Source organism: Salmo salar, chromosome ssa14 (assembly GCF_905237065.1).
Source record: "Salmo salar chromosome ssa14, Ssal_v3.1, whole genome shotgun sequence".
Taxonomy (NCBI): domain Eukaryota; kingdom Metazoa; phylum Chordata; class Actinopteri; order Salmoniformes; family Salmonidae; genus Salmo; species Salmo salar.
In genome coordinates this window covers 41,836,444-41,864,027 of record NC_059455.1, presented here as the reverse complement: position 1 = coordinate 41,864,027, position 27,584 = coordinate 41,836,444, and the positions used below count along the sequence as shown (strand labels likewise).

General features: G+C 44.6%; 1 protein-coding gene across 4 annotated transcripts; it reads right to left on the bottom strand.

Moving 5' to 3' along the window:
* Positions 1-200: 200 nt before the first annotated feature.
* On the bottom strand, positions 201-27,148 carry LOC106569635 (AP-1 complex subunit sigma-3). 4 transcript variants are annotated; one of them, XM_045694392.1, is made up of 6 exons: positions 26,876-27,037; positions 12,874-12,952; positions 10,421-10,599; positions 2,437-2,545; positions 2,057-2,194; positions 201-818 (listed from the first exon to the last, which is right to left on the bottom strand). In XM_045694392.1, the coding sequence occupies exons 2-6, from the start codon at positions 12,943-12,945 to the stop codon at positions 783-785; spliced, it is 534 nt and encodes a 177-aa protein (XP_045550348.1). In that variant the 5' UTR covers positions 12,946-12,952; positions 26,876-27,037; the 3' UTR covers positions 201-782. The 4 variants fall into 4 exon arrangements, with proteins under 4 accessions (XP_045550348.1, XP_045550351.1, XP_045550349.1 ...); XM_045694395.1 differs by lacking the exon at positions 12,874-12,952 and adding an exon at positions 26,443-26,620 and having other exon boundaries at positions 26,876-27,035; XM_045694393.1 differs by lacking the exon at positions 12,874-12,952 and adding an exon at positions 26,443-26,541 and having other exon boundaries at positions 26,876-27,034.
* Positions 27,149-27,584: the final 436 nt, after the last annotated feature.

Here is a 27,584-nt window from a genome sequence, read left to right as displayed (position 1 = left end):
ACTCGAGGTAAGATTATAAAGAAAGTAAAGTGTCTGTCTATAAATTCATAATTCTACTGATTGTGGTCGTTTTATTAATGTTTATCTAGTTTGTTTTCAAACTTCAGCACCATGGACAGCTTCCGCGGATAAAACGTCAAAAATAATGAACATCAAATAGTCTGGTCTACACCAGAAACACAAATCACCAGAGGCTTCTGTATCAAAATACACATTTTAATTCCAAAGTCTTCAACATTCAAGATCTATAATTAGTTATATAAAACAAAATAACAGTGACATTCACCCAGAGAAATAATCACTCCCTTTCCAAGAAGGTGTAATCCTACACCAAGTCACACAGAGAAAGACTAGTCTACACAAGATACATTTAAAACACAACTTCAAATACATATTTCTAAAAAGGCACTTGTTAAAATGTCAATACAGTGTACATAATCTGAGTATTGATTATAAAGTACTTGTTGGTGAACTATTATGATTGTCATAACCACAGTTTTCAGTAACTTCAATGTACATCAACGATCTAGAGGGATGGGTGATCATACAGTATCAATATACATTTCATAATAGCCCAATCAATGAGCGTCTTCTACCAATTTATTGGTCATCATGTTATTGTCCTATTTGCAGAAACAAGATACATTTCACTGTACCTCCCTATTTAAAAACACACCCTCATTCTACAACTCATAACTCCATGGTTCTGTACAGTAGTAAGACCTCCACTTCTGTAATTGTCCAGAATCCTTCTGGTGTGTGTAGATCCATTTCCCCCAGTGTTAGAATGCAGGCTTGCTCATGTATTCCTCCATGGTCTAGAGCGGAGAGACGGAGGGACAGGTGAAACGTGTGATCTCCATATCAACAAGCCTTGTCCTAATGTGATGAATATTCATAGCCATACCTACGTAACATCTAACCATAGAAGTAGAATGATTTTCATTCTAATTGGATGCATGTTACATCCGTGCAGAAGACATAGGAGCGTAGAGCGCCAACACAATGTAGACTACTACGCTACAAACATAATCATCAACCTTTCTGTCCACATTCAAGGCCATCCCAGCTCCAGACCAAAATCACTGTTGTCAATCTCAGCCTATAGCAATGATGATGAAGGGTGGTGAGGAAGATTAAAACAAGCGTGATGATGCAACAACTTCAGATAGCATGCACGTGCATCAGACTAGATCAAAAAAGTTTGTTTTATTCCCCCCAAAGCAAGAAGATGGTGTGAAACCAGAGAAGGCCATGCAGAGTGTGACTCTGGCTTGGTGCGTCTATAGCGCCACCGAGAGCTGAGGACAAACGGACAATACAGGAAGCAGACAGATACTGCCAACGCTCAGACTTACAGCAACTGAAGAATAAAGGAAATAGAAGGATAATCTCCATCAGTCTCTCTTTCTGAGAGAGAGAGAGAGAGAGAGAGAGAGAGAGAGAGAGAGAGAGAATAGGTCCATCAGTCTCTCTTTCTGAGAGAGAGAGAGAGAGAGAGAGAGAAGAGACAGAATAGGTCCATCATTATTGGCACCAGTTAATATGGTTCATGAAGGGAAGCCTGTTAGTGGAGATAGACAGGAGAGCTCATCGGGAAGTCAGTTAGCTGCTGCACTGCACATTATCAACCCATGCTGAAACAGTAACACTTTCACCTGGTATTACTAAGGAATTATAGGGTAAAATGCTACTTCAGAGTACCTACTATAAATAATTCATTCAAATTGGTAACTACTTGTTACAAAATGGTATAGCTATGCTTGTGTGTTCAATCCCAAATAAACAATAGGTTAATTATAGCTAATTATTATGTAATTACATATGTAAATACAAGATAAATATCAGACCGTAAGATAAAGCGTTTCCCATGTTGCTTCTAGACACTGATCATTCTCCCCAAAATAGTCTGAGCTAAGAATAGAGGCAGAAATACTGATCCTAGATAAGATCGGATGCAGAAATACTGATCCTAGATAAGATCGGATGCAGAAATACTGATCTTAGATCAGTGCCTACGGGGCAGGTTCTACCCTGAGCGTGGCAGTATTCTCACCTCCTGTAGCATGTCCGAGGCCTCGACGGAGCGGGCCACCACTAGTTTGGACGTCTCCTGTACCTCTCCCCCTAATAGAAACTCATCCAGGATGAAGTAGGCCTTTTCAAAGTTAAAGATAATGTCCAGCTCACACACCTGCATGGGTAAAGGAAGAGGAAATCACCCAACGTTCAAGAGGTACTGTCCAGTCTAGCAGGAATCATTTTACTGTGTGTTAAATAATATCGACTACACAGGCAGTGCAGTTTCAGTCTGAGTTTGGGAAGAAATAGGTTGAAAGGGAAGGAAATATGTGACAGATAGACATAGAGAGAGAGAGATCAACTGAAATAAAGAAAGTGCTGGGTGAAAGAAAATAAAGGTTGCCCCTTACGTACGTTGCCAAAGTACTTGTCCAACAGCTCCACATAGCGATGCAGCATCTCCAAGGCTAGAAGTTCATTCTCCTCAGCATCCAAACCACAGCAGAAATACAGACTGGCATACCTACAGTGAGAGAGTGGTGGGTGGGGGGGGTAACAGGGCAATACAGCATTACAGTTAGAGAGGTGGGTGGGGGGGTAACAGGGCAATACAGCATTACAGTTAGAGTGGTGGGTAGGGGGGTAACAGGGCAATACAGCATTACAGTTAGAGAGGTGGGTGGGGGGGGTAGCAGGGCAATACAGCATTACAGTTAGAGAGTGGTGGGTGGGAGGGGGTAACAGGGCAATACAGCATTACAGTTAGAGAGTGGTGGGTGGGAGGGGGTAACAGGGCAATAGAGTATTACAGTTAGAGAGTGGTGGGTGGGGGGGTAACAGGGCAATAGAGTATTACAGTTAGAGAGTGGTGGGTGGGGGGGTAACAGGGCAATACAGTATTACAGTTAGAGAGTGGTGGGTGGGGGGGTAACAGGGCAATACAGCATTACAGTTAGAGAGTGGTGGGTGGGGGGTAACAGGGCAATACAGCATTACAGTTACAGAGTGGTGGGTGGGGGGTAACAGGGCAATACAGCATTACAGTTAGAGAGTGGTGGGTGGGGGGGGGTAGCAGGGCAATACAGTATTACAGTTAGAGAGTGTGGGTGGGGGGTAACAGGGCAATACAGCATTACAGTTAGAGAGTGGTGGGTGGGGGGTAACAGGGCAATACAGCATTACAGTTACAGAGTGGTGGGTGGGGGGTAACAGGGCAATACAGCATTACAGTTAGAGAGTGGTGGGTGGGGGGGTAGCAGGGCAATACAGTATTACAGTTAGAGAGGTGGGTGGGGGTAACAGGGCAATACAGCATTACAGTTAGAGAGTGGTGGGTGGGGGGGGTAACAGGGCAATACAGCATTACAGTTAGAGAGTGGTGGGTGGGGGGGTAACAGGGCAATACAGAATTACAGTTAGAGAGTGGTGGGTGGGGGGTAACAGGGCAATACAGCATTACAGTTAGAGAGTGGTGGGTGGGGGGGTAACAGGGCAATACAGAATTACAGTTAGAGAGTGGTGGGTGGGGGGGGTAATAGGGCAATACAGCATTACAGTTAGAGAGTAGTGGGTGGGGGGAAGCAGGGCAATACAGCATTACAATTAGAGAGTGGTGGGGGAGGGGGGTAATAGGGCAATACAGCATTAAAATTAGAGAGTGGTGGGTGGGGGGTAGCAGGGCAATACAGCATTACAGTTAGAGAGTGGTGGGTGGGGGGGTGACAGGGCAATACAGCATTACAGTTAGAGAGAGGTGGGTGGGGGGTAGCAGGGCAATACAGCATTACAGTTAGAGTGGTGGGTGGGGGGGTAACAGGGCAATACAGCATTACAGTTAGAGAGGTGGGTGGGGGGTAACAGGGCAATACAGCATTACAGTTAGAGTGGTGGGTGGGGGGGTAGCAGGGCAATACAGCATTACAGTTAGAGAGTGGTGGGGGGGGGGTAACAGAGCAATACAGCCTTACAGTTAGAGAGGTGGGGGAGGGGGTAACAGGGCAATACAGCATTACAGTTAGAGAGGTGGGTGGGGGGATAGCAGGGAGATACAGCATTACAGTTACAGAGGTGGGGGAGGGGGTAGCAGGGCAATACAGCATTACAGTTAGAGAGTGGTGGGTGGGGGGGGGTAACAGGGCAATACAGCATTACAGTTAGCGAGAGGTGGGTGGGGGGGTAGCAGGGCAATACAGCATTACAGTTAGAGAGTGGTGGGTGGGGGGGTAACAGGGCAATACAGCATTACAGTTAGAGAGGTGGGTGGGGGGGGTAACAGGGCAATACAGCATTACAGTTAGAGAGTGGTGGGGGGGTAACAGGGCAATACAGCATTACAATTAGAGTGGTGGGTGGGGGGGTAGCAGGGCAATACAGCATTACAATTAGAGTGGTGGGTGGGGGGGTAACAGGGCAATACAGCATTACAGTTAGAGAGGTGGGTGGAGGGGTAGCAGGGCAATACAGCATTACAATTAGAGTGGTGGGTGGGGGGGTAGCAGGGCAATACAGCAATACAGTTAGAGAGTGTGGGTGGGGGGGTAACAGGGCAATACAGCATTACAGTTAGAGAGTGGTGGGTGGGGGGGGGGTAACAGGGCAATACAGCATTACATTTTATTTTTTATTTTTATTTTTTTCACCTTTATTTAACCAGGTAGGCAAGTTGAGAACAAGTTATCATTTACAATTGCGACCTGGCCAAGATAAAGCAAAGCAGTTCGACAACATACAAAAACACAGAGTTACACATGGAGTAAAACAACATACAATCAATGATGCAGTAGAAAAAAAAAAATAAGACTATATACAATGTGAGCAAATGATGTGAGATAAGGGAGGTAAAGGCAAAAAAAATGCCATGGTGGCAAAGTAAATAAAGTATAGCAAGAAAAACACTGGAATGGTAGATTTGTAGTTTGAAGAAAGTTCAGAGATAAAAATATAAATAATATGGTGCAAAGGAGCAAAATAAATAAATACAGTAGGGGAAGAGGTAGTAGTTTGGGCTAAATTATAGATGGGCTATGTACAGGTGCAGTGATCTGTGAGCTGCTCTGACAGCTGGTGCTTAAAGCTAGTGAGGGAGATAAGTGTTTCCAGTTTCAGAGATTTTTGTAGTTCGTTCCAGTCATTGGCAGCAGAGAACTGGAAGGAGAGACGACCAAAGGAGGAGTTGGCTTTAGGGGTGACCAGAGAGATATACCTGCTGGAGCGCGTGCTACAGGTGGGTGCTGCTATGGTGACCAGTGAGCGGAGATAAGGGGGACTTTACCTAGCAGGGTCTTGTAGATGACCTGGAGCCAATGTGTTTGGCGACGATTATGAAGCGAAGGCCAGCCAACGAGAGCGTACAGGTCGCAGTGGTGGGTAGTATATGGGGCTTTGGTGACAAAACGGATGGCACTGTGATAGACTGCATCCAGCTTGTTGAGTAGGGTATTGGAAGCTATTTTGTAAATGACATCGCCGAAGTCGAGGATTGGTAGGATGGTCAGTTTTACGAGGGTATGTTTGGCAGCATGAGTGAAGGATGCTTTGTTGCGAAATAGGAAGCCAATTCGAGATTTCACTTTGGATTGGAGATGATTGATGTGAGTCTGGAAGGAGAGTTTACAGTCTAACCAGACACCTAGGTATTTGTAGTTGTCCACAAATTCTAAGTTAGAACCGTCCAGAGAAGTGATGCTGGACAGGCGGGCAGGTGCAGGCAGCGATCGGTTGAAGAGCATGCATTTAGTTTTACTTGTGTTTAGGAGCAGTTGGAGACCACGGAAGGAGAGTTGAATGGCATTGAAGCTCGTCTGGAGGGTTGTTAACACAGTGTCCAAAGAAGGGCCAGAAGTGTACAGAATGGTGTCGTCTGCGTAGAGGTGGATCAGAGATTCACCAGCAGCAAGAGCGACATCATTTATGTATACAGAGAAAAGAGTTGGCCCAAGAATTGAACCCTGTGGTACCCCCATAGAGACTGCCAGAGGTCCAGACAGTAGGCCCTCCGATTTGACACACTGAACTCTGTCAGAGAAGTAGTTGGTGAACCAGGCGACGCAATCGTTTGAGAAACCAAGGCTACTGAGTCTGCCGATGAGGATGTGGTGATTAACAGAGTCAAAAGCTTTGGCCAGGTCAATGAATACGGCAGCACAGTATTGTTTCTTATCGATGGCGGTTACGATGTCGTTTAGGACCTTGAGCGTGGCTGAGGTGCACCCATGACCAGCTCTGAAACCAGATTGCATAGCGGAGAGGGTGCGGTGGGATGCGAAATGGTCGGTAATCTGTTTGTTGACTTGGCTTTCGAAGACCTTAGAAAGGCAGGGTAGGATGGATATAGGTCTGTAGCAATTTGGGTCAAGAGTGTCACCTCCTTTGAAGAGGGGGATGACAGCAGCTGCTTTCCAATCTATGGGAATCTCAGACGACACGAAAGAGAGGTTGAACAGGCTAGTAATAGGGGTTGCAATAATTTCGGCAGATAATTTTAGAAAGAAAGGGTCCAGATTGTCAAGCCCAGCTGATTTGTAGGGGTCCAGATTTTGCAGCTCTTTCAGAACATCAGCTGAATGGATTTGGGAGAAGGAGAAATGGGGGAGGCTTGGGCGAGTAGCTGTGGGGGGTGCAGTGCTGTTGAATGCAGTAGGGGTAGTTAGGTGGAAAGCATGGCCAGCCGTAGAAAAATGCTTATTGAAATTCTCAATTATAGTGGGCTTATCGGTGGTGACAGAGTTTCCTATCCTCAGTGCAGTGGGCAGTTGGGAGGAGGTGTTCTTATTCTCCATGGACTTTACAATGTCCCAGAACTTTTTAGAGTTGGAGTTGCACGAAGCGAATTTCTGTTTGAAAAAGCTAGCCTTGGTGTTTCTAACTGCCTGTGTGTATTGGTTTCTAACTTCCCTAAAAAGTTGCATATCGCGGGGGCAGTTCGATGCTAATGCAGAACGCCACAGGATATTTTTGTGTTGGTTAAGGGCAGTCAGGTCTGGGGAGAACCAAGGGCTATATCTGTTCCTGGTTCTAAATTTCTTGATTGGGGCATGCTTATTTAAGATGGAGAGGAAGGCATTTAAAAAAAATAACCAGGCATCCTCTACTGACGGGATGAGGTCAATATCCTTCCAGGATACCAGGGCCAGGTCGATTAGAAAGGCTTGCTCGTTGAAATGTTTCAGGGAGCGTTTGACAGTGATGAGTGGAGGTCGTTTGACCGCTGACCCATTACGGGTGCAGGCAATGAGGCAGTGATCGCTGAGATCTTGGTTGAAAACAGCAGAGGTGTATTTAGAGGGCACGTTGGTTAGGATGATATCTATGAGGGTGCCAGTGTTTGCGGATTTGGGGTTGTACCTGGTGGGTTCATTAATAATTTGTGTGAGATTGAGGGCATCAAGCTTGGATTGTAGGATGGCTGGGGTGTTAAGCATGTCCCAGTTTAGGTCACCTAGTAGCACGAGCTCTGAAGATAGATGGGGGCAATCAGTTCACATATGGTGTCCAGAGCACAACTAGGGGCCGAGGGGGGTCTATAGCAGGCGGCAACGGTGAGAGACTTGTTTTTGGAGAGGTGGATTTTTAAAAGTAGAAGTTCAAATTGTTTGGGTACAGACCTGGATAGCAGGACAGAACTCTGCAGGCTATCTCTGCAGTAGATTGCAACACCGCCCCCTTTTGGTCGTTCTATCTTGTCTGAAAACGTTGTAGTTAGGGATGAAGATTTCAGAGTTTTTGGTGGACTTCCTAAGCCAAGATTCAGACACAGCTAGGACATCCGGGTTGGCAGAGTGTGCTAAAGCAGTGAATAAAACAAACTTAGGGAGGAGGCTTCTAATGTTAACATGCATGAAACCAAGGTTATTACGGTTACAGAAGTCATCAAAGAGAGCGCCTGGGGAGTAGGAGTGGAGCCAGGCACTGCAGGGCCTGGATTCACCTCTACATCCCCAGAGGAGCAGAGAAGAATAAGTATGAGGGTACGGCTAAAAGCTATAAGAATTGGTCGTCTGTGACGTCCAGAATAGAGAGAAAAAGGAGCAGGTTTCTGGGGGCGATAAAATAGCTTCAAGGTATAATGTACAGACAAAGGTATGGTGGGATGTGAGTACAGAGGAGGTAAACCTAGGCATTTAGTGATTATGAGAGAGATATTGTCTCTAGAAACATCATTGAAACCAGAAGATGTCAAAGCATGTGTGGGTGGAGGAACTGAGAGGTTGAATAAGGTATAATGAGCAGGGCTAGAGGCTCTACAGTGAAATAAGCCAATAAACACTAACCAGAACAGCAATGGAGAAGGCATATTGACATTAAGGAGAGGCATGCTTAGCCGAGTGATCAAAGGGTCCAGTGAGATTCAGACAGCTAGCCGGGCCATAGGTAGCAAGCTGGTGGAAGATGGGAGGGAGGTCTGTTTTTAGCCACCTCGTGCGTTTCCGTCTGTGGGTTAGTGGGGTTCCGTGTGGAAGGGGGGACCAGTCCAAGTTGGCAAAATAGTTAGTTATAGTGGCCCAAGAAAAGTGTCCGATAGACCTATTCAGATCGCAGCCGAAAAGACAGCTAACGATTAGCGGGCCGCAGATGGGCGATCAGGTTACGTCGCGACGGAGGGGCCAGTTGGATAACTCCCTCGGGCAGATAACGTCGGTGGTCCAGTCGTGAAGACCCGATGGGGCTCCGCATCGGCAGTAAAACGGGTCAGGATAGGTGAGTTGTAGCCCAGGAGACACTTCAGCTGGCTAGCTCAGGAATAGCCCAGGAGTGGCTGACGGAACTCTTCAGCTGGCTAGCTCCGTAATAATGTGTGTTAATTCCGTGACCGACGTTGCCAATAGTCACTCAGGTAGCAGCTAGTTAGCTGCAAGATCCAGGTGTAAATGTCCAGAGCCTGCGGTAGAAATCGGGGAAAGGAGAGAGAATAGGTCCGGTATGCTCTGGTCTGAGTCGCGCTGTACAAAAACTGGCGATAGCTTTTCGAGCTAACGGATAGCTGAGGACAGCTAACCGTGGCTAGCTGAACTTCAACGTTAGCCAGTGAAAATGGCTAACCTCTTGCTAGCTTCTGTTGTGGAATTCATATGAGGTAAAATAATACTTTCTTTTTTAAATTGGTGAGGCGGGTTGCAGGAGAGTGCTTTGAGGTTGAGTTTTTAGAATTAAAAAAATATATATATATAAAAAGATAAGTGAAGAAAAAAATAATAATATGTAAATATATATATACACGGGACACGACAAGAGGAGGGTAGAGGACGTCTGAACTGCTACGCCATCTTGGGAAAAAAAGATGAGAGTTAGAGAGTGTGGGGGGGTAACAGGGCAATACAGCATTACAGTTAGAGAGTGGTGGGTGGGGGAGGGGGGAAGGTGGTGGGTGGGGGGTAGCAGGGCAATACAGCATTACAGTTAGAGAGTGTGGGTGGGGGGGGGTAACAGGGCAATACAGCATTACAGTTAGAGAGTGGTGGGTGGGGGGGTAACAGGGCAATACAGCAATACAGTTAGAGAGTGGTGGGTGGGGGGTAGCAGGGCAATACAGCATTACAGTTAGAGAGTGTGGGTGGAGGGGTAACAGGGCAATACAGCATTACAGTTAGAGAGTGGTGGGTGGGGGGGTAACAGGGCAATATAGCATTACAGTTAGAGAGTGTGGGTGGGGGGGGGGTAACAGGGCAATACAGCATTACAGTTAGAGAGTGTGGGGGGTGTAACAGAGCAATACAGCATTACAGTTAGAGAGTGGTGGGTGGGGGTAACAGGGCAATACAGCATTACAGTTAGAGAGTGGTGGGTGGGGGGGTAGCAGGGCAATACAGCATTACAGTTAGACAGGTGGGTGGGGGAGGGTAACAGGGCAATACAGCATTACAGTTAGAGAGTGGTGGGTGGGGGGTAACAGGGCAATATAGCATTACAGTTAGAGAGTGGTGGGTGGGGGGGGGTAACAGGGCAATACAGTATTACAGTTAGAGAGTGGTGGGTGGGGGGGGGTAATAGGGCAATACAGTATTACAGTTAGAGAGTGGTGGGTGGGGGGGTAGCAGGGCTGGGGCAGGGGGGGTTATTTAATATGAAGAAGAGGAAACCACTTTGGACTAAGAATTTGACATGCAATCTGAGATAAATAGTAAGCAAATAGAGTTCTCCTCTTCACTTCCTCCCCTCCTCACCTCTTGTAGACGATCCTCAGGTCTTTCCTCCCCCTCCTCCCCTCCTCATGTAGACGATCTTCAGGTCTTTCCTCCCCCTCCTCCCCTCCTCTCTCCCCCCTCACCTCTTGTAGACGATTTTCAGGTCTCCCCCCCCCCCCTCCTCACCTCTTGTAGACGATTGTCAGGTCTTTCCTCCCCCTCCTCCCCTCCTCATGTAGACGATCTTCAGGTCTTTCCCCCCCCCCCCCCTCCCTCACCTCTTGTAGACGATCTTCAGGTCTTTCCAGTGCAGGAAGTTGCAGGAGCGTGGTTTCCGTGCCAACACCATGGTGGTCATGTCCCTGGTGATCTTCTTCTTCTCTCGCTCGGGGATGGGCGTGAACCACTTCTGGAGACGGAGCTTGCCCTGGCGACTGAAGAGGAGCAGGAAACGCATCTGAAAGGACGAGATGGGTTAGGAGAGGACATGCAGAGAGGAGAGAAATATATAGGGCAGAACGCTGGGTTCCAATATTTATCTTTCAAACCTTCATTCAGGTAGTTAGGTGAAAACCCTGGAATGAGTAGGTGTGTCCATACTGTTGACTGGTACTGTTTACAGTTGAAGTCGGAAGTTTACCTACACCTTAGCCAAATACATTTAAACTCAGTTTTTCACAATTCCTGACATTTAATCCTTGTAAAAATTCCATGTCTTAGGTCAGTTAGGATCACCACTTTATTTTAAGAATGTGAAATGTCAGAATAATAGTAGAGAGAATGATTTATTTCTGCTTTTATTTCTTTCATCACATTCCCAGTGGGTCAGACGTTTACATACACTCAATTAGTATTTGGTAGCATTGCCTTTAAATTGTTTAACTTGGGTCAAATGTGTCGGGTTGCCTTCCACAAGCTTCCCACAATAAGTTGGGTGAATTGTGGCCCATTCCTCCTGACAGAGCTGGTGTAACTGAGTCAGGTTTGTAGGCCTCCTTGCTCGCACACGCTTTTTCAGTTCTGCCAACAGATTTTCTATAAGATTGAGGTCAGGGCTTTGTGGTGGCCACTCCAATACCTCGACTTTGTTGTCCTTAAGCCATTTTGCCACAACTTTGGAAGTATGCTTGGGGTCATTGTCCATTTGGAAGACCCATTTGCGACCAAGCTTTAACTTCCTGACTGATGTCTTGAGATGTTGCTTCAATATATCCACATAATTTTCCTTCCTCATGTTGGCATCTATTTTGTGACGTGCACCAGTCCCTCCTGCAGCAAAGCACCCCCACAACATGATGCTGCCACCCCCGTGCTTCACGGTTGGGATGGTGTTCTTCGGCTTGCAAGCCTACCCCTTTTTCCTTCAAACATAATGGCCAAACAGTTCTATTTTCGTTTCATCGGACCAGAGGACATTTCTCCAAAAAGTACGATCTTTGTCCCCATGTGCAGTTGCAAACTGTAGTCTGGCTTTTTTATGGCGGTTTTGGAGCAGTGGCTTCTTCCTTGCTGAGAGGCCTTTCAGGTTATGTCGATATAGGACTCGTTTTACTGTGGATATAGATACTTTTGTACCCGTTTCCTCCAGCATCTTCACAAGGTCCTTTGCTGTTGTTCTGGGATTGATTTGCACTTTTCGCACCAAAGTACGCTCATCTCTAGGAGACAGAACGCATCTCCTTCCTGAGCGGTATGACGGCTACGTGGTCCCATGGTGTTTATACTTGCGTACTATTGTTTGTGCAGATGAACGTGGTACCTTCAGGCGTCTGGAAATTGCTCCCAAGGATGAACCAGACTTGGGGTTTTTTCTGATGTCTTGGCTGATTTCTTTTGATTTTCCCATGATGTCAAGCAAAGAGGCACTGAGTTTGAAGGTAGGCCTTGAAATACATCCACAGGTACACCTCCAATTGACTCAAATGATGTCAATTAGCCTATCAGAAGCTTCTAAAGCCATGAGATCATTTTCTGGAATTTACCAATCTGTTTAAAGGCACAGTAGACTTAGTGTATGTAAACTTCTGACCCACTGGAATTGTGATACAGTGAATTATAAGTGAAATAATCTGTCTGTAAACAATTGTTGAAAAAATGACTTGTGGCATGCACAAAGTAGATGTCCTAACCGACTTGCCAAAACTATAGTTTGTTAACAAGAAATTTGTGGAGTGGTTGAAAAACGAGTTTTAATGACTGCAACCTAAGTGTATGTAAACTTCCGACTTCAACTGTATAGTACTGTATATAGTACCAGCTTGGACACACCTACTCATTCAAAGGTTTTTCTTTATTTTGATTCTGATTACAGTGACAGTTTTTTTGTAATCCAATTACATGTAAACTGATGAGATGTAATCATTACTCCCCTGTACCCAACCTCTTTCATTTAGTAATACTGTTTTGCTTCCAAGAGAATTCAAGAGACGTGTTAGTGCTGTTTAGAGAGCGTGTTTCCTTGCTTTGTTCAGCTGGATGTCCAATTTGATATTCATTAGAACTAGGCCAATGGGGTCAAGGGATCTCTGCTTTCATCTTCCTGCTATTGTTGACTTCAGAGGACCACAGCTGACTGGAATATCTGGACAAGCTTTCTCTGAGGATATGTGTTTTTGTCAACTGTTAAACTGAGCCGGCGATGCCAGCAAAGCCATTCTTTGGCCAGCAAAGCCATACAGAATACACAATATAGAAATGAATTAACTTAATATAAATGTGTTTTTTTCTTAACCTTGCACTGCTGATGTGTATTGTTGTTAATGAATGGCAGCAAAGCCATTGATATTTCAGGGACTTGAGGCATCGTTGGTCTGACAGTGGGACAGAGAGTAGGATACATAAATAACATAGGATTAGAAGTTCTGCAATTAAAACCTTATACCTTTCTAAATTTAGAGAGACATACAGTGCATTCAGAAAGTATTTACACCCCTTGATTTTTTTCCCACATCTTGTTGTGTTACAGCCTGAAATTAAAACGGATCAAATGTAGATTTTGTGTCACTGGCCTTCACACAATACCCCATAATGTCAAAGCGGAATTATGTGTTTAGAAACTTTTTTAAAATGTATTAAACATGTAAATCTGAAATGTCTTGAAATGAATCAATAAGAATTTAACCCATTTGTTATGGCAAGCCTAAATATGGTGAACAAGTCACATGGACTCTAGAATACATGATTGTTGAATGACTACCTCATCTCTGTACCCATTTATCTGTAAGGGCCCTCAGTTGAGCAGTGAATTTCAAACACAGATTCAACCACAAAGACCAGGGAGGTTTTCCAATTTTATTTGACCTTTATTTAACTAGGCAAGTCAGTTAAGAACAAATTGTTATTTTTCAATGACGGCCTAGGAACAGTGTTCAGGGGCAGAATGACAGATTTGTACCTTGTCAGCTCGGGGATTCGAACTTGCAACCTTTCAGTTACTAGTCCAACGCTCTAACCACTAGGCTACGCTGCTGCCCCAAAGCCTCACAAAGATGGGCACCTATTGGTAGATGGGTAAAAATAAATCAAACATTGAATATGGCTTTGGGCATGGTGAAGTTATTAATTACACTTTGGATGGTGAATCAATACACCCAGTCACTACAAAGATAAAATCTAATTTTATTTGCACCACATCAATGTGGAGCTATATACAGGGAGTACCAGTACCAGATCAATGTGGAGCTATATACAGGGAGTACCAGTACCAGATCAATGTGGAGCTTATATACAGGGAGTACCAGTACTAGATCAATGTGGAGCTATATACAGGGAGTACCAGTACCAGATCAATGTGGAGCTTATATACAGGGAGTACCAGTACTAGATCAATGTGGAGCTATATACAGGGAGTACCAGTACCAGATCAATGTGGAGCTATATACAGGGAGTACCAGATCAATGTGGAGCTATATACAGGGAGTACCAGATCAATGTGGAGCTATATTCAGGGAGTACCAGATCAATGTGGAGCTATATACAGGGAGTACCAGATCAATGTGGAGCTATATACAGGGAGTACCAGTACCAGATCAATGTGGAGCTATATACAGGGAGTACCAGTACCAGATCAATGTGGAGCTATATACAGGGAGTACCAGATCAATGTGGAGCTATATAAAGGGGAGTACCAGTTCAATGTGGAGCTATATACAGGGAGCACCAGATCAATGTGGAGCTATATACAGGGAGTACCAGTACCAGATCAATGTGGTGCTATATACAGGGAGTACCAGATCAATGTGGAGCTATATACAGGGAGTACCAGTACCAGATTAATGTGGAGCTATATACAGGGAGTACCAGTACCAGATCAATGTGGAGCTACATACAGGGGGTACCAGATCAATGTGGAGCTACATACAGGGAGTACCAGATCACTGTGGAGCTATATACAGGGAGTACCAGTACCAGATCAATGTGGAGCTATATACAGGGAGTACCAGATCAATGTGGAGCTATATACAGGGAGTACCAGTACCAGAGCAATGTGGAGCTATATACAGGGAGTACCAGTACCAGATCAATGTGGAGCTATATACAGGAAGTACCAGATCAATGTGGAGCTATATACAGGGAGTACCACTACCAGATCAATGTGGAGCTATATACAGGGAGTACCAGTACCAGATCAATGTGGAGCTATATACAGGGAGTACCAGATCAATGTGGAGCTATATTCAAGGAGTACCAGTACCAGATCAATGTGGAGCTATATACAGGGAGTACCAGTACCAGATCAATGTGGAGCTATATACAGGGAGTACCAGTACCAGATCAATGTGGAGCTATATGCAGGGAGTACCAGATCAATGTGGAGCTATATACAGGAAGTACCAGTACCAGATCAATGTGGAGCTATATACAGGGAGTACCAGATCAATGTGGAGCTATATACAGGGAGTACCAGTACCAGATCAATGTGGAGCTATATACAGGGAGTACCAGTACCAGATCAATGTGGAGCTATATACAGGGAGTACCAGATCAATGTGGAGCTATATACAGGGAGTACCAGATCAATGTGGAGCTATATACAGGGAGTACCAGATCAATGTGGAGCTATATACAGGGAGTACCAGATCAATGTGGAGCTATATACAGGGAGTACCAGATCAATGTGGAGCTATATACAGGGAGTACCAGATCAATGTGGAGCTATATACAGGGAGTACCAGATCAATGTGGAGCTATATACAGGGAGCACCAGATCAATGTGGAGCTATATACAGGGAGCACCAGATCAATGTGGAGCTATATACAGGGAGTACCAGTACCAGATCAATGTGGTGCTATATACAGGGAGTACCAGATCAATGTGGAGCTACATACAGGGAGTACCAGATCACTGTGGAGCTATATACAGGGAGTACCAGTACCAGATCAATGTGGAGCTATATACAGGGAGTACCAGATCAATGTGGAGCTATATACAGGGAGTACCAGATCAATGTGGAGCTATATACAGGGAGTACCAGTACCAGATCAATGTGGAGCTATATACAGGGAGTACCAGTACCAGATCAATGTGGAGCTATATACAGGAAGTACCAGATCAATGTGGAGCTATATACAGGGAGTACCACTACCAGATCAATGTGGAGCTATATACAGGGAGTACCAGTACCAGATCAATGTGGAGCTATATACAGGGAGTACCAGATCAATGTGGAGCTATATTCAGGGAGTACCAGTACCAGATCAATGTGGAGCTATATACAGGGAGTACCAGTACCAGATCAATGTGGAGCTATATACAGGGAGTACCAGTACCAGATCAATGTGGAGCTATATGCAGGGAGTACCAGATCAATGTGGAGCTATATACAGGGAGTACCAGATCAATGTGGAGCTATATACAGGAAGTACCAGTACCAGATCAATGTGGAGCTATATACAGGGAGTACCAGATCAATGTGGAGCTATATACAGGGAGTACCAGTACCAGATCAATGTGGAGCTATATACAGGGAGTACCAGTACCAGATCAATGTGGAGCTATATACAGGGAGTACCAGATCAATGTGGAGCTATATACAGGGAGTACCAGATCAATGTGGAGCTATATACAGGGAGTACCAGATCAATGTGGAGCTATATACAGGGAGTACCAGATCAATGTGGAGCTATATACAGGGAGTACCAGATCAATGTGGAGCTATATACAGGGAGTACCAGATCAATGTGGAGCTATATACAGGGAGTACCAGATCAATGTGGAGCTATATACAGGGAGCACCAGATCAATGTGGAGCTATATACAGGGAGCACCAGATCAATGTGGAGCTATATACAGGGAGTACCAGTACCAGATCAATGTGGTGCTATATACAGGGAGTACCAGATCAATGTGGAGCTATATACAGGGAGTACCAGTACCAGATTAATGTGGAGCTATATACAGGGAGTACCAGTACCAGATCAATGTGGAGCTACATACAGGGGGTACCAGATCAATGTGGAGCTACATACAGGGAGTACCAGATCACTGTGGAGCTATATACAGGGAGTACCAGTACCAGATCAATGTGGAGCTATATACAGGGAGTACCAGATCAATGTGGAGCTATATACAGGGAGTACCAGATCAATGTGGAGCTATATACAGGGAGTACCAGTACCAGATCAATGTGGAGCTATATACAGGGAGTACCAGTACCAGATCAATGTGGAGCTATATACAGGGAGTACCAGATCAATGTGGAGCTATATTCAGGGAGTACCAGATCAATGTGGAGCTATATACAGGGAGTACCAGATCAATGTGGAGCTATATACAGGGAGCACCAGATCAATGTGGAGCTATATACAGGGAGCACCAGTACCAGATCAATGTGGTGCTATATACAGGGAGTACCAGATCAATGTGGAGCTATATACAGGGAGTACCAGATCACTGTGTAGCTATATACAGGGAGTACCAGTACCAGATCAATGTGGAGCTATATACAGGGAGTACCAGTACCAGATCAATGTGGAGCTATATACAGGGAGTACCAGATCAATGTGGAGCTATATTCAGGGGAGTACCAGTACCAGATCAATGTGGAGCTATATACAGGGAGTACCAGTACCAGATCAATGTGGAGCTACATACAGGGGGTACCAGATCAATGTGGAGCTACATACAGGGAGTACCAGATCACTGTGGAGCTATATACAGGGAGTACCAGTACCAGATCAATGTGGAGCTATATACAGGGAGTACCAGATCAATGTGGAGCTATATACAGGGAGTACCAGTACCAGATCAATGTGGAGCTATATACAGGGAGTACCAGTACCAGATCAATGTGGAGCTATATACAGGAAGTACCAGATCAATGTGGAGCTATATACAGGGAGTACCACTACCAGATCAATGTGGAGCTATATACAGGGAGTACCAGTACCAGATCAATGTGGAGCTATATACAGGGAGTACCAGTACCAGATCAATGTGGAGCTATATACAGGGAGTACCAGTACCAGATCAATGTGGAGCTATATACAGGGAGTACCAGTACCAGATCAATGTGGAGCTATATACAGGGAGTACCAGTACCAGATCAATGTGGAGCTATATACAGGAAGTACCAGATCAATGTGGAGCTATATACAGGGAGTACCAGTACCAGATCAATGTGGAGCTATATACAGGGAGTACCAGTACCAGATCAATGTGGAGCTATATACAGGGAGTACCAGTACCAGATCAATGTGGAGCTATATACAGGGAGTACCACTACCAGATCAATGTGGAGCTATATACAGGGAGTACCAGTACCAGATCAATGTGGAGCTATATACAGGGAGTACCAGTACCAGATCAATGTGGAGCTATATACAGGAAGTACCAGATCAATGTGGAGCTATATACAGGGAGTACCACTACCAGATCAATGTGGAGCTATATACAGGGAGTACCAGTACCAGATCAATGTGGAGCTATATACAGGGAGTACCAGTACCAGATCAATGTGGAGCTATATACAGGGAGTACCAGATCAATGTGGAGCTATATACAGGGAGTACCAGTACCAGATCAATGTGGAGCTATATACAGGGAGTACCAGTACCAGATCAATGTGGAGCTATATACAGGAAGTACCAGATCAATGTGGAGCTATATACAGGGAGTACCACTACCAGATCAATGTGGAGCTATATACAGGGAGTACCAGTACCAGATCAATGTGGAGCTATATACAGGGAGTACCAGTACCAGATCAATGTGGAGCTATATTCAGGGAGTACCAGTACCAGATCATTGTGGAGCTATATTCAGGGAGTACCAGTACCAGATCAATGTGGAGCTTATATACAGGGAGTACCAGTACTAGATCAATGTGGAGCTATATACAGGGAGTACCAGTACTAGATCAATGTGGAGCTATATACAGGGAGTACCAGTACCAGATCAATGTGGAGCTATATACAGGGAGTACCATTACCAGATCAATGTGGAGCTATATACAGGGAGTACCAGATCAATGTGGAGCTATATACAGGGAGTACCAGATCAATGTGGAGCTATATACAGGGAGTACCAGTACCAGATCAATGTGGAGCTATATACAGGGAGTACCAGTACCAGATCAATGTGGAGCTATATACAGGGAGTACCAGATCAATGTGGAGCTATATACAGGGAGTACCAGATCAATGTGGAGCTATATACAGGGAGTACCAGATCAATGTGGAGCTATATACAGGGAGCACCAGATCAATGTGGAGCTATATACAGGGAGTACCAGTACCAGATCAATGTGGAGCTATATACAGGGAGTACCAGATCAATGTGGAGCTATATACAGGGAGTACCAGATCACTGTGGAGCTATATACAGGGAGTACCAGTACCAGATCAATGTGGAGCTATATACAGGGAGTACCAGTACCAGATCAATGTGGAGCTATATACAGGGAGTACCAGATCAATGTGGAGCTATATTCAGGGAGTACCAGTACCAGATCAATGTGGAGCTATATACAGGGAGTACCAGTACCAGATCAATGTGGAGCTACATACAGGGGGTACCAGATCAATGTGGAGCTACATACAGGGAGTACCAGATCCATGTGGAGCTATATACAGGGAGTACCAGTACCAGATCAATGTGGAGCTATATACAGGGAGTACCAGATCAATGTGGAGCTATATACAGGGAGTACCAGTACCAGAGCAATGTGGAGCTATATACAGGGAGTACCAGTACCAGATCAATGTGGAGCTATATACAGGAAGTACCAGATCAATGTGGAGCTATATACAGGGAGTACCACTACCAGATCAATGTGGAGCTATATACAGGGAGTACCAGTACCAGATCAATGTGGAGCTATATACAGGGAGTACCAGTACCAGATCGATGTGGAGCTATATTCAGGGAGTACCAGTACCAGATCAATGTGGAGCTATATTCAGGGAGTACCAGTACCAGATCAATGTGGAGCTTATATACAGGGAGTACCAGTACTAGATCAATGTGGAGCTATATACAGGGAGTACCAGTACTAGATCAATGTGGAGCTATATACAGGGAGTACCAGTACCAGATCAATGTGGAGCTATATACAGGGAGTACCAGTACCAGATCAATGTGGAGCTATATACAGGGAGTACCAGATCAATGTGGAGCTATATTCAGGGAGTACCAGTACCAGATCAATGTGGAGCTATATACAGGGAGTACCAGTACCAGATCAATGTGGAGCTATATACAGGGAGTACCAGTACCAGATCAATGTGGAGCTATATGCAGGGAGTACCAGATCAATGTGGAGCTATATACAGGAAGTACCAGATCAATGTGGAGCTATATACAGGAAGTACCAGTACCAGATCAATGTGGAGCTATATACAGGGAGTACCAGTACCAGATCAATGTGGAGCTACATACAGGGGGTACCAGATCAATGTGGAGCTACATACAGGGAGTACCAGATCACTGTGGAGCTATATACAGGGAGTACCAGTACCAGATCAATGTGGAGCTATATACAGGGAGTACCAGTACCAGATCAATGTGGAGCAATATGCAGGGAGTACCAGATCAATGTGGAGCTATATACAGGGAGTACCAGATCAATGTGGAGCTATATACAGGAAGTACCAGTACCAGATCAATGTGGAGCTATATACAGGGAGTACCAGATCAATGTGGAGCTATATACAGGGAGTACCAGTACCAGATCAATGTGGAGCTATATACAGGGAGTACCAGTACCAGATCAATGTGGAGCTATATACAGGGAGTACCAGTACCAGATCAATGTGGAGCTATATACAGGGAGTACCAGATCAATGTGGAGCTATATACAGGGAGTACCAGATCAATGTGGAGCTATATACAGGGAGTACCAGATCAATGTGGAGCTATATACAGGGAGTACCAGATCAATGTGGAGCTATATACAGGGAGTACCAGATCAATGTGGAGCTATATACAGGGAGCACCAGATCAATGTGGAGCTATATACAGGGAGCACCAGATCAATGTGGAGCTATATACAGGGAGTACCAGTACCAGATCAATGTGGTGCTATATACAGGGAGTACCAGATCAATGTGGAGCTATATACAGGGAGTACCAGTACCAGATTAATGTGGAGCTATATACAGGGAGTACCAGTACCAGATCAATGTGGAGCTACATACAGGGGGTACCAGATCAATGTGGAGCTACATACAGGGAGTACCAGATCACTGTGGAGCTATATACAGGGAGTACCAGTACCAGATCAATGTGGAGCTATATACAGGGAGTACCAGATCAATGTGGAGCTATATACAGGGAGTACCAGATCAATGTGGAGCTATATACAGGGAGTACCAGTACCAGATCAATGTGGAGCTATATACAGGGAGTACCAGTACCAGATCAATGTGGAGCTATATACAGGGAGTACCAGATCAATGTGGAGCTATATTCAGGGAGTACCAGATCAATGTGGAGCTATATACAGGGAGTACCAGATCAATGTGGAGCTATATACAGGGAGCACCAGATCAATGTGGAGCTATATACAGGGAGCACCAGTACCAGATCAATGTGGTGCTATATACAGGGAGTACCAGATCAATGTGGAGCTATATACAGGGAGTACCAGATCACTGTGGAGCTATATACAGGGAGTACCAGTACCAGATCAATGTGGAGCTATATACAGGGAGTACCAGTACCAGATCAATGTGGAGCTATATACAGGGAGTACCAGATCAATGTGGAGCTATATTCAGGGGAGTACCAGTACCAGATCAATGTGGAGCTATATACAGGGAGTACCAGTACCAGATCAATGTGGAGCTACATACAGGGGGTACCAGATCAATGTGGAGCTACATACAGGGAGTACCAGATCACTGTGGAGCTATATACAGGGAGTACCAGTACCAGATCAATGTGGAGCTATATACAGGGAGTACCAGATCAATGTGGAGCTATATACAGGGAGTACCAGTACCAGAGCAATGTGGAGCTATATACAGGGAGTACCAGTACCAGATCAATGTGGAGCTATATACAGGAAGTACCAGATCAATGTGGAGCTATATACAGGGAGTACCACTACCAGATCAATGTGGAGCTATATACAGGGAGTACCAGTACCAGATCAATGTGGAGCTATATACAGGGAGTACCAGTACCAGATCAATGTGGAGCTATATTCAGGGAGTACCAGTACCAGATCAATGTGGAGCTATATTCAGGGAGTACCAGTACCAGATCAATGTGGAGCTTATATACAGGGAGTACCAGTACTAGATCAATGTGGAGCTATATACAGGGAGTACCAGTACTAGATCAATGTGGAGCTATATACAGGGAGTACCAGTACCAGATCAATGTGGAGCTATATACAGGGAGTACCAGTACCAGATCAATGTGGAGCTATATACAGGGAGTACCAGATCAATGTGGAGCTATATACAGGGAGTACCAGATCAATGTGGAGCTATATACAGGGAGTACCAGTACCAGATCAATGTGGAGCTATATACAGGGAGTACCAGTACCAGATCAATGTGGAGCTATATACAGGGAGTACCAGATCAATGTGGAGCTATATTCAGGGAGTACCAGATCAATGTGGAGCTATATACAGGGAGTACCAGATCAATGTGGAGCTATATACAGGGAGCACCAGATCAATGTGGAGCTATATACAGGGAGTACCAGTACCAGATCAATGTGGTGCTATATACAGGGAGTACCAGATCAATGTGGAGCTATATACAGGGAGTACCAGATCACTGTGGAGCTATATACAGGGAGTACCAGTACCAGATCAATGTGGAGCTATATACAGGGAGTACCAGTACCAGATCAATGTGGAGCTATATACAGGGAGTACCAGATCAATGTGGAGCTATATTCAGGGAGTACCAGTACCAGATCAATGTGGAGCTATATACAGGGAGTACCAGTACCAGATCAATGTGGAGCTACATACAGGGGGTACCAGATCAATGTGGAGCTACATACAGGGAGTACCAGATCACTGTGGAGCTATATACAGGGAGTACCAGTACCAGATCAATGTGGAGCTATATACAGGGAGTACCAGATCAATGTGGAGCTATATACAGGGAGTACCAGTACCAGAGCAATGTGGAGCTATATACAGGGAGTACCAGTACCAGATCAATGTGGAGCTATATACAGGAAGTACCAGATCAATGTGGAGCTATATACAGGGAGTACCACTACCAGATCAATGTGGAGCTATATACAGGGAGTACCAGTACCAGATCAATGTGGAGCTATATACAGGGAGTACCAGTACCAGATCGATGTGGAGCTATATTCAGGGAGTACCAGTACCAGATCAATGTGGAGCTATATTCAGGGAGTACCAGTACCAGATCAATGTGGAGCTTATATACAGGGAGTACCAGTACTAGATCAATGTGGAGCTATATACAGGGGAGTACCAGTACTAGATCAATGTGGAGCTATATACAGGGAGTACCATTACCAGATCAATGTGGAGCTATATACAGGGAGTACCAGTACCAGATCAATGTGGAGCTATATACAGGGAGTACCAGATCAATGTGGAGCTATATTCAGGGAGTACCAGTACCAGATCAATGTGGAGCTATATACAGGGAGTACCAGTACCAGATCAATGTGGAGCTATATACAGGGAGTACCAGTACCAGATCAATGTGGAGCTATATGCAGGGAGTACCAGATCAATGTGGAGCTATATACAGGAAGTACCAGATCAATGTGGAGCTATATACAGGAAGTACCAGTACCAGATCAATGTGGAGCTATATACAGGGAGTACCAGATCAATGTGGAGCTATATACAGGAAGTACCAGTACCAGATCAATGTGGAGCTATATACAGGGAGTACCAGTACCAGATCAATGTGGAGCTATAGACAGGGAGTACCAGTACCAGATCAATGTGGAGCTATATACAGGGAGTACCAGATCAATGTGGAGCTATATACAGGGAGGACCAGATCAATGTGGAGCTATACAGGGAGTACCAGATCAATGTGGAGCTATATACAGGGAGTACCAGATCAATGTGGAGCTATATACAGGGAGTACCAGATCAATGTGGAGCTATATACAGGGAGTACCAGATCAATGTGGAGCTATATACAGGGAGCACCAGATCAATGTGGAGCTATATACAGGGAGTACCAGTACCAGATCAATGTTGTGCTATATACAGGGAGTACCAGATCAATGTGGAGCTATATACAGGGAGTACCAGTACCAGATTAATGTGGAGCTATATACAGGGAGTACCAGTACCAGATCAATGTGGAGCTACATACAGGGGGTACCAGATCAATGTGGAGCTACATACAGGGAGTACCAGATCACTGTGGAGCTATATACAGGGAGTACCAGTACCAGATCAATGTGGAGCTATATACAGGGAGTACCAGATCAATGTGGAGCTATATACAGGGAGTACCAGTACCAGAGCAATGTGGAGCTATATACAGGAGTACCAGTACCAGATCAATGTGGAGCTATATACAGGACAGTACCAGATCAATGTGGAGCTATATACAGGGAGTACCAGTACCAGATCAATGTGGAGCTATATACAGGGAGTACCAGTACCAGATCAATGTGGAGCTATATACAGGGAGTACCAGTACCAGAGCAATGTGGAGCTATATACAGGGAGTACCAGTACCAGAGCAATGTGGAGCTATATACAGGGAGTACCAGATCAATGTGGAGCTATATACAGGGAGTACCAGTACCAGATCAATGTGGAGCTATATACAGGGAGTACCAGTACCAGATCAATGTGGAGCTATATACAGGGAGTACCAGTACCAGATCAATGTGGAGCTATATACAGGGAGTACCAGTACCAGATCAATGTGGAGCTATATACAGGGAGCACCAGTACCAGATCAATGTGGAGCTATATACAGGGAGCACCAGTACCAGATCAATGTGGAGCTATATACAGGAAGTACCAGTACCAGATCAATGTGGAGCTATATACAGGGAGTACCAGATCAATGTGGAGCTATATACAGGGAGTACCAGATCAATGTGGAGCTATATACAGGGAGTACCAGATCAATGTGGAGCTATATACAGGGAGTACCAGATCAATGTGGAGCTATATACAGGGAGCACAAGATCAATGTGGAGTTATATACAGGGAGCACAAGATCAATGTGGAGTTATTTACAGGGAGTACCAGTACCAGATCAATGTGGAGCTATATACAGGGAGTACCAGTACCAGATCAATGTGGAGCTATATACAGGGAGTACCAGTACCAGATGAATGTGGAGCTATATACAGGGAGTACCAGTACCAGATCAATGTGGAGCTATATACAGGGAGTACCAGTACCAGATCAATGTGGAACTATATACAGGGAGTACCAGTACCAGATCAATGTGGAGATATATACAGGGAGTACCAGTCCAAGATCAATGTGGAACTATATACAGGGAGCACCAGTACCAGATCATTGTGCAGTTGCCGGAGAGGAAGGAAACCACTCAGGGATTTCACCATGAGGCCAATGGTGACGTTAAAACAGTTGCAGAGGTGCCACCTTTGGTCACTTAATGTTTACATATCTGCCAATCCTCATCTCATGTATATATTGTTTCCTATACTATTCTACGGTATCTCATTCACTTAATAATGCATACATATCTTCCATTACTCATCTCATATGTATACACTGTATTCTATACTATTCTACTGTATCTTAGTCCATTCCGCTCTGACATCGCTCATCCATATGTATATAGTCTTAATTTATTCCTACTTAGATTTGTGTGTATTGGGTATATGTTGTGTGGTTTGTTAGATATTACTTGTTAGGTATTACTGCTCTGTCGGAGCTAGAAACACAAGCACTTCACTACACCCGCAATAACATCTGCTAACCACGTGTATGTGACCAATACAATGTGATTTGGATTAAGGGCTGTGATAGGATAAAACTGAGGATGGATCAACAACATTGTAGTTACTCCACAATACTAACCTAAATGACAGAGTGAAAAGAAGGAAGCCTGTACAGAATACACATATTCCACAACATGCTTCCTGTTTACAATAAGGAACTAAAAAAGTTAAACTGCTAAAAAAAATTGCAAAGAAATGAACTTTATGCCCTGAATACAAAGCGTTATGTTATCCAACACAACACACCACTGAGTACCACTTCATATTTCAAGCATGGTGGTGGCTGCATCATGCTTGTCAGCGGCAAGGACAAGGGAGTTTTTTGGTTTGTTGATAAAAATAAAACAGAATAAAGCGCATGCAAAATCCTAGCAGAAAACCTAGTTCAGTCTGCTTTCCACCTGACACTAGGAGACACATTCATCATTCAGCAGGACAAAAACCTACAACACAAGGACAAATATACACTGGAGTTGCTTACCGAAATAACATCGGCCTAGTTACAGTTATGACTTAAATCGGCTTGAAAATCTATGGCAAGACTTGAAAATGGCTGTCTAGCATTGATCAACAACCAAAGTGAAGAATATTATACAATCCAGGTGTGCAAAGCTCTTAGAGACTTACCCAGAAAGACTCCCAGCTGTAATCACTGACAAAGGTGATTCTAACATTTATTAACACAGGGGTGTGTTACTTATGTAAATTGAATATTTCTGTACTTAATTATCAATACATTTATTAAAATGTCTAAAAACATGTTTTCACTTTGTCATTATGGGGTATTGTGTGTAGATGGGTGAGAAAAAAATAGATTTAATCCATTTTGAATTCAGGCTGTCACACAACAAATGTGGAATAAGTCAAGGGGTATGAATACTTTATGAAAACACTACTTACAGTTATTGAAAGGGCAAGGCAGTCCCAAATAGGCTATGACGCCTAAGCTGTATAAACATATCCCAGGTTGCAACTGTCACCGGGGCTGTGCAGAGTCACCTGCCAAGCGACAAGTGACGGAATATGTTCCACAGGATGGAAATACCCCTTACTTCCGACTGTCCCTTCCGCAGAAATACTGTAGCATACCCATTCAAAGCCCATCAAACATTTAGAATAAACGATGTATTTATATGAATATATTTATAGTGTATAGAGGGGGCAAACGATAAATGACAAATATACAGTTGAAACTGACTCAGAAATCCTAAACATACACCTGGCAGCTAATTTACAGGTACAGTCTAGTGACTGTCAGAATAGTCTGACTCAATACTAAATTAGAACAGCGGGTTATGCATCGGGAAAAAAACGAAAACCAACACTAACTCACCACTTTGAGGATTTTTTGGGGATCGTTTTTAGTAAATAAAAGTTAGTGAAATAGTTTCACCTCGCACAGCGTGTCTGACAACTGAAAGAGCGCATATCTGTGGTTGTTCCTCCAGAATGCTCGCTGACCTCCGAGCTGAACGGGTAAACTCCTCCCTGCTGGAGACTGTGGGGAATAACCCTACGTCACCAGTTCTCTTTTTCTGGATTGGATGTGAGCTCTACACCTGTTCTCTTTTTCTGGATTGGATGTGAGCTCTACACCTGTTCGAATGCTGCACCGTATGTTAGAAACGGAGGTGGTTACTGTACCAGGCGAGGCCTATTAGCATACTGATGCAAAATGAGCTAAATGAAAAGTGTTAAAAATACATTGCCAGTGTGGCTACTGAGTGGTAGGCCAAAGGTTATTAAGCAGTTTGCGTCGTTGTTTTAGCCTTCATAAACTGTTAATGTGCAGGCGTTTCCCAAGAAATTCAAAAAGGAGCCTAAAGAATCAATGAATGAACGTGTCACCTGACATGGTGTTTCAGAAGCCTGTGCACTTCTTGTTCTTGGAAAAGACTTGAGGGGGCAGCACTACACAAAACAAATCAACCAGTTGGCACTTTTTCCCTGTCGCGTTTGGACTGGCCACAACTCAGCTGGCTTTAGAGAGCAGAACACTTGATTATGAAAGCAGTGTCTTTCTATTGTAATATCGTCTGGTT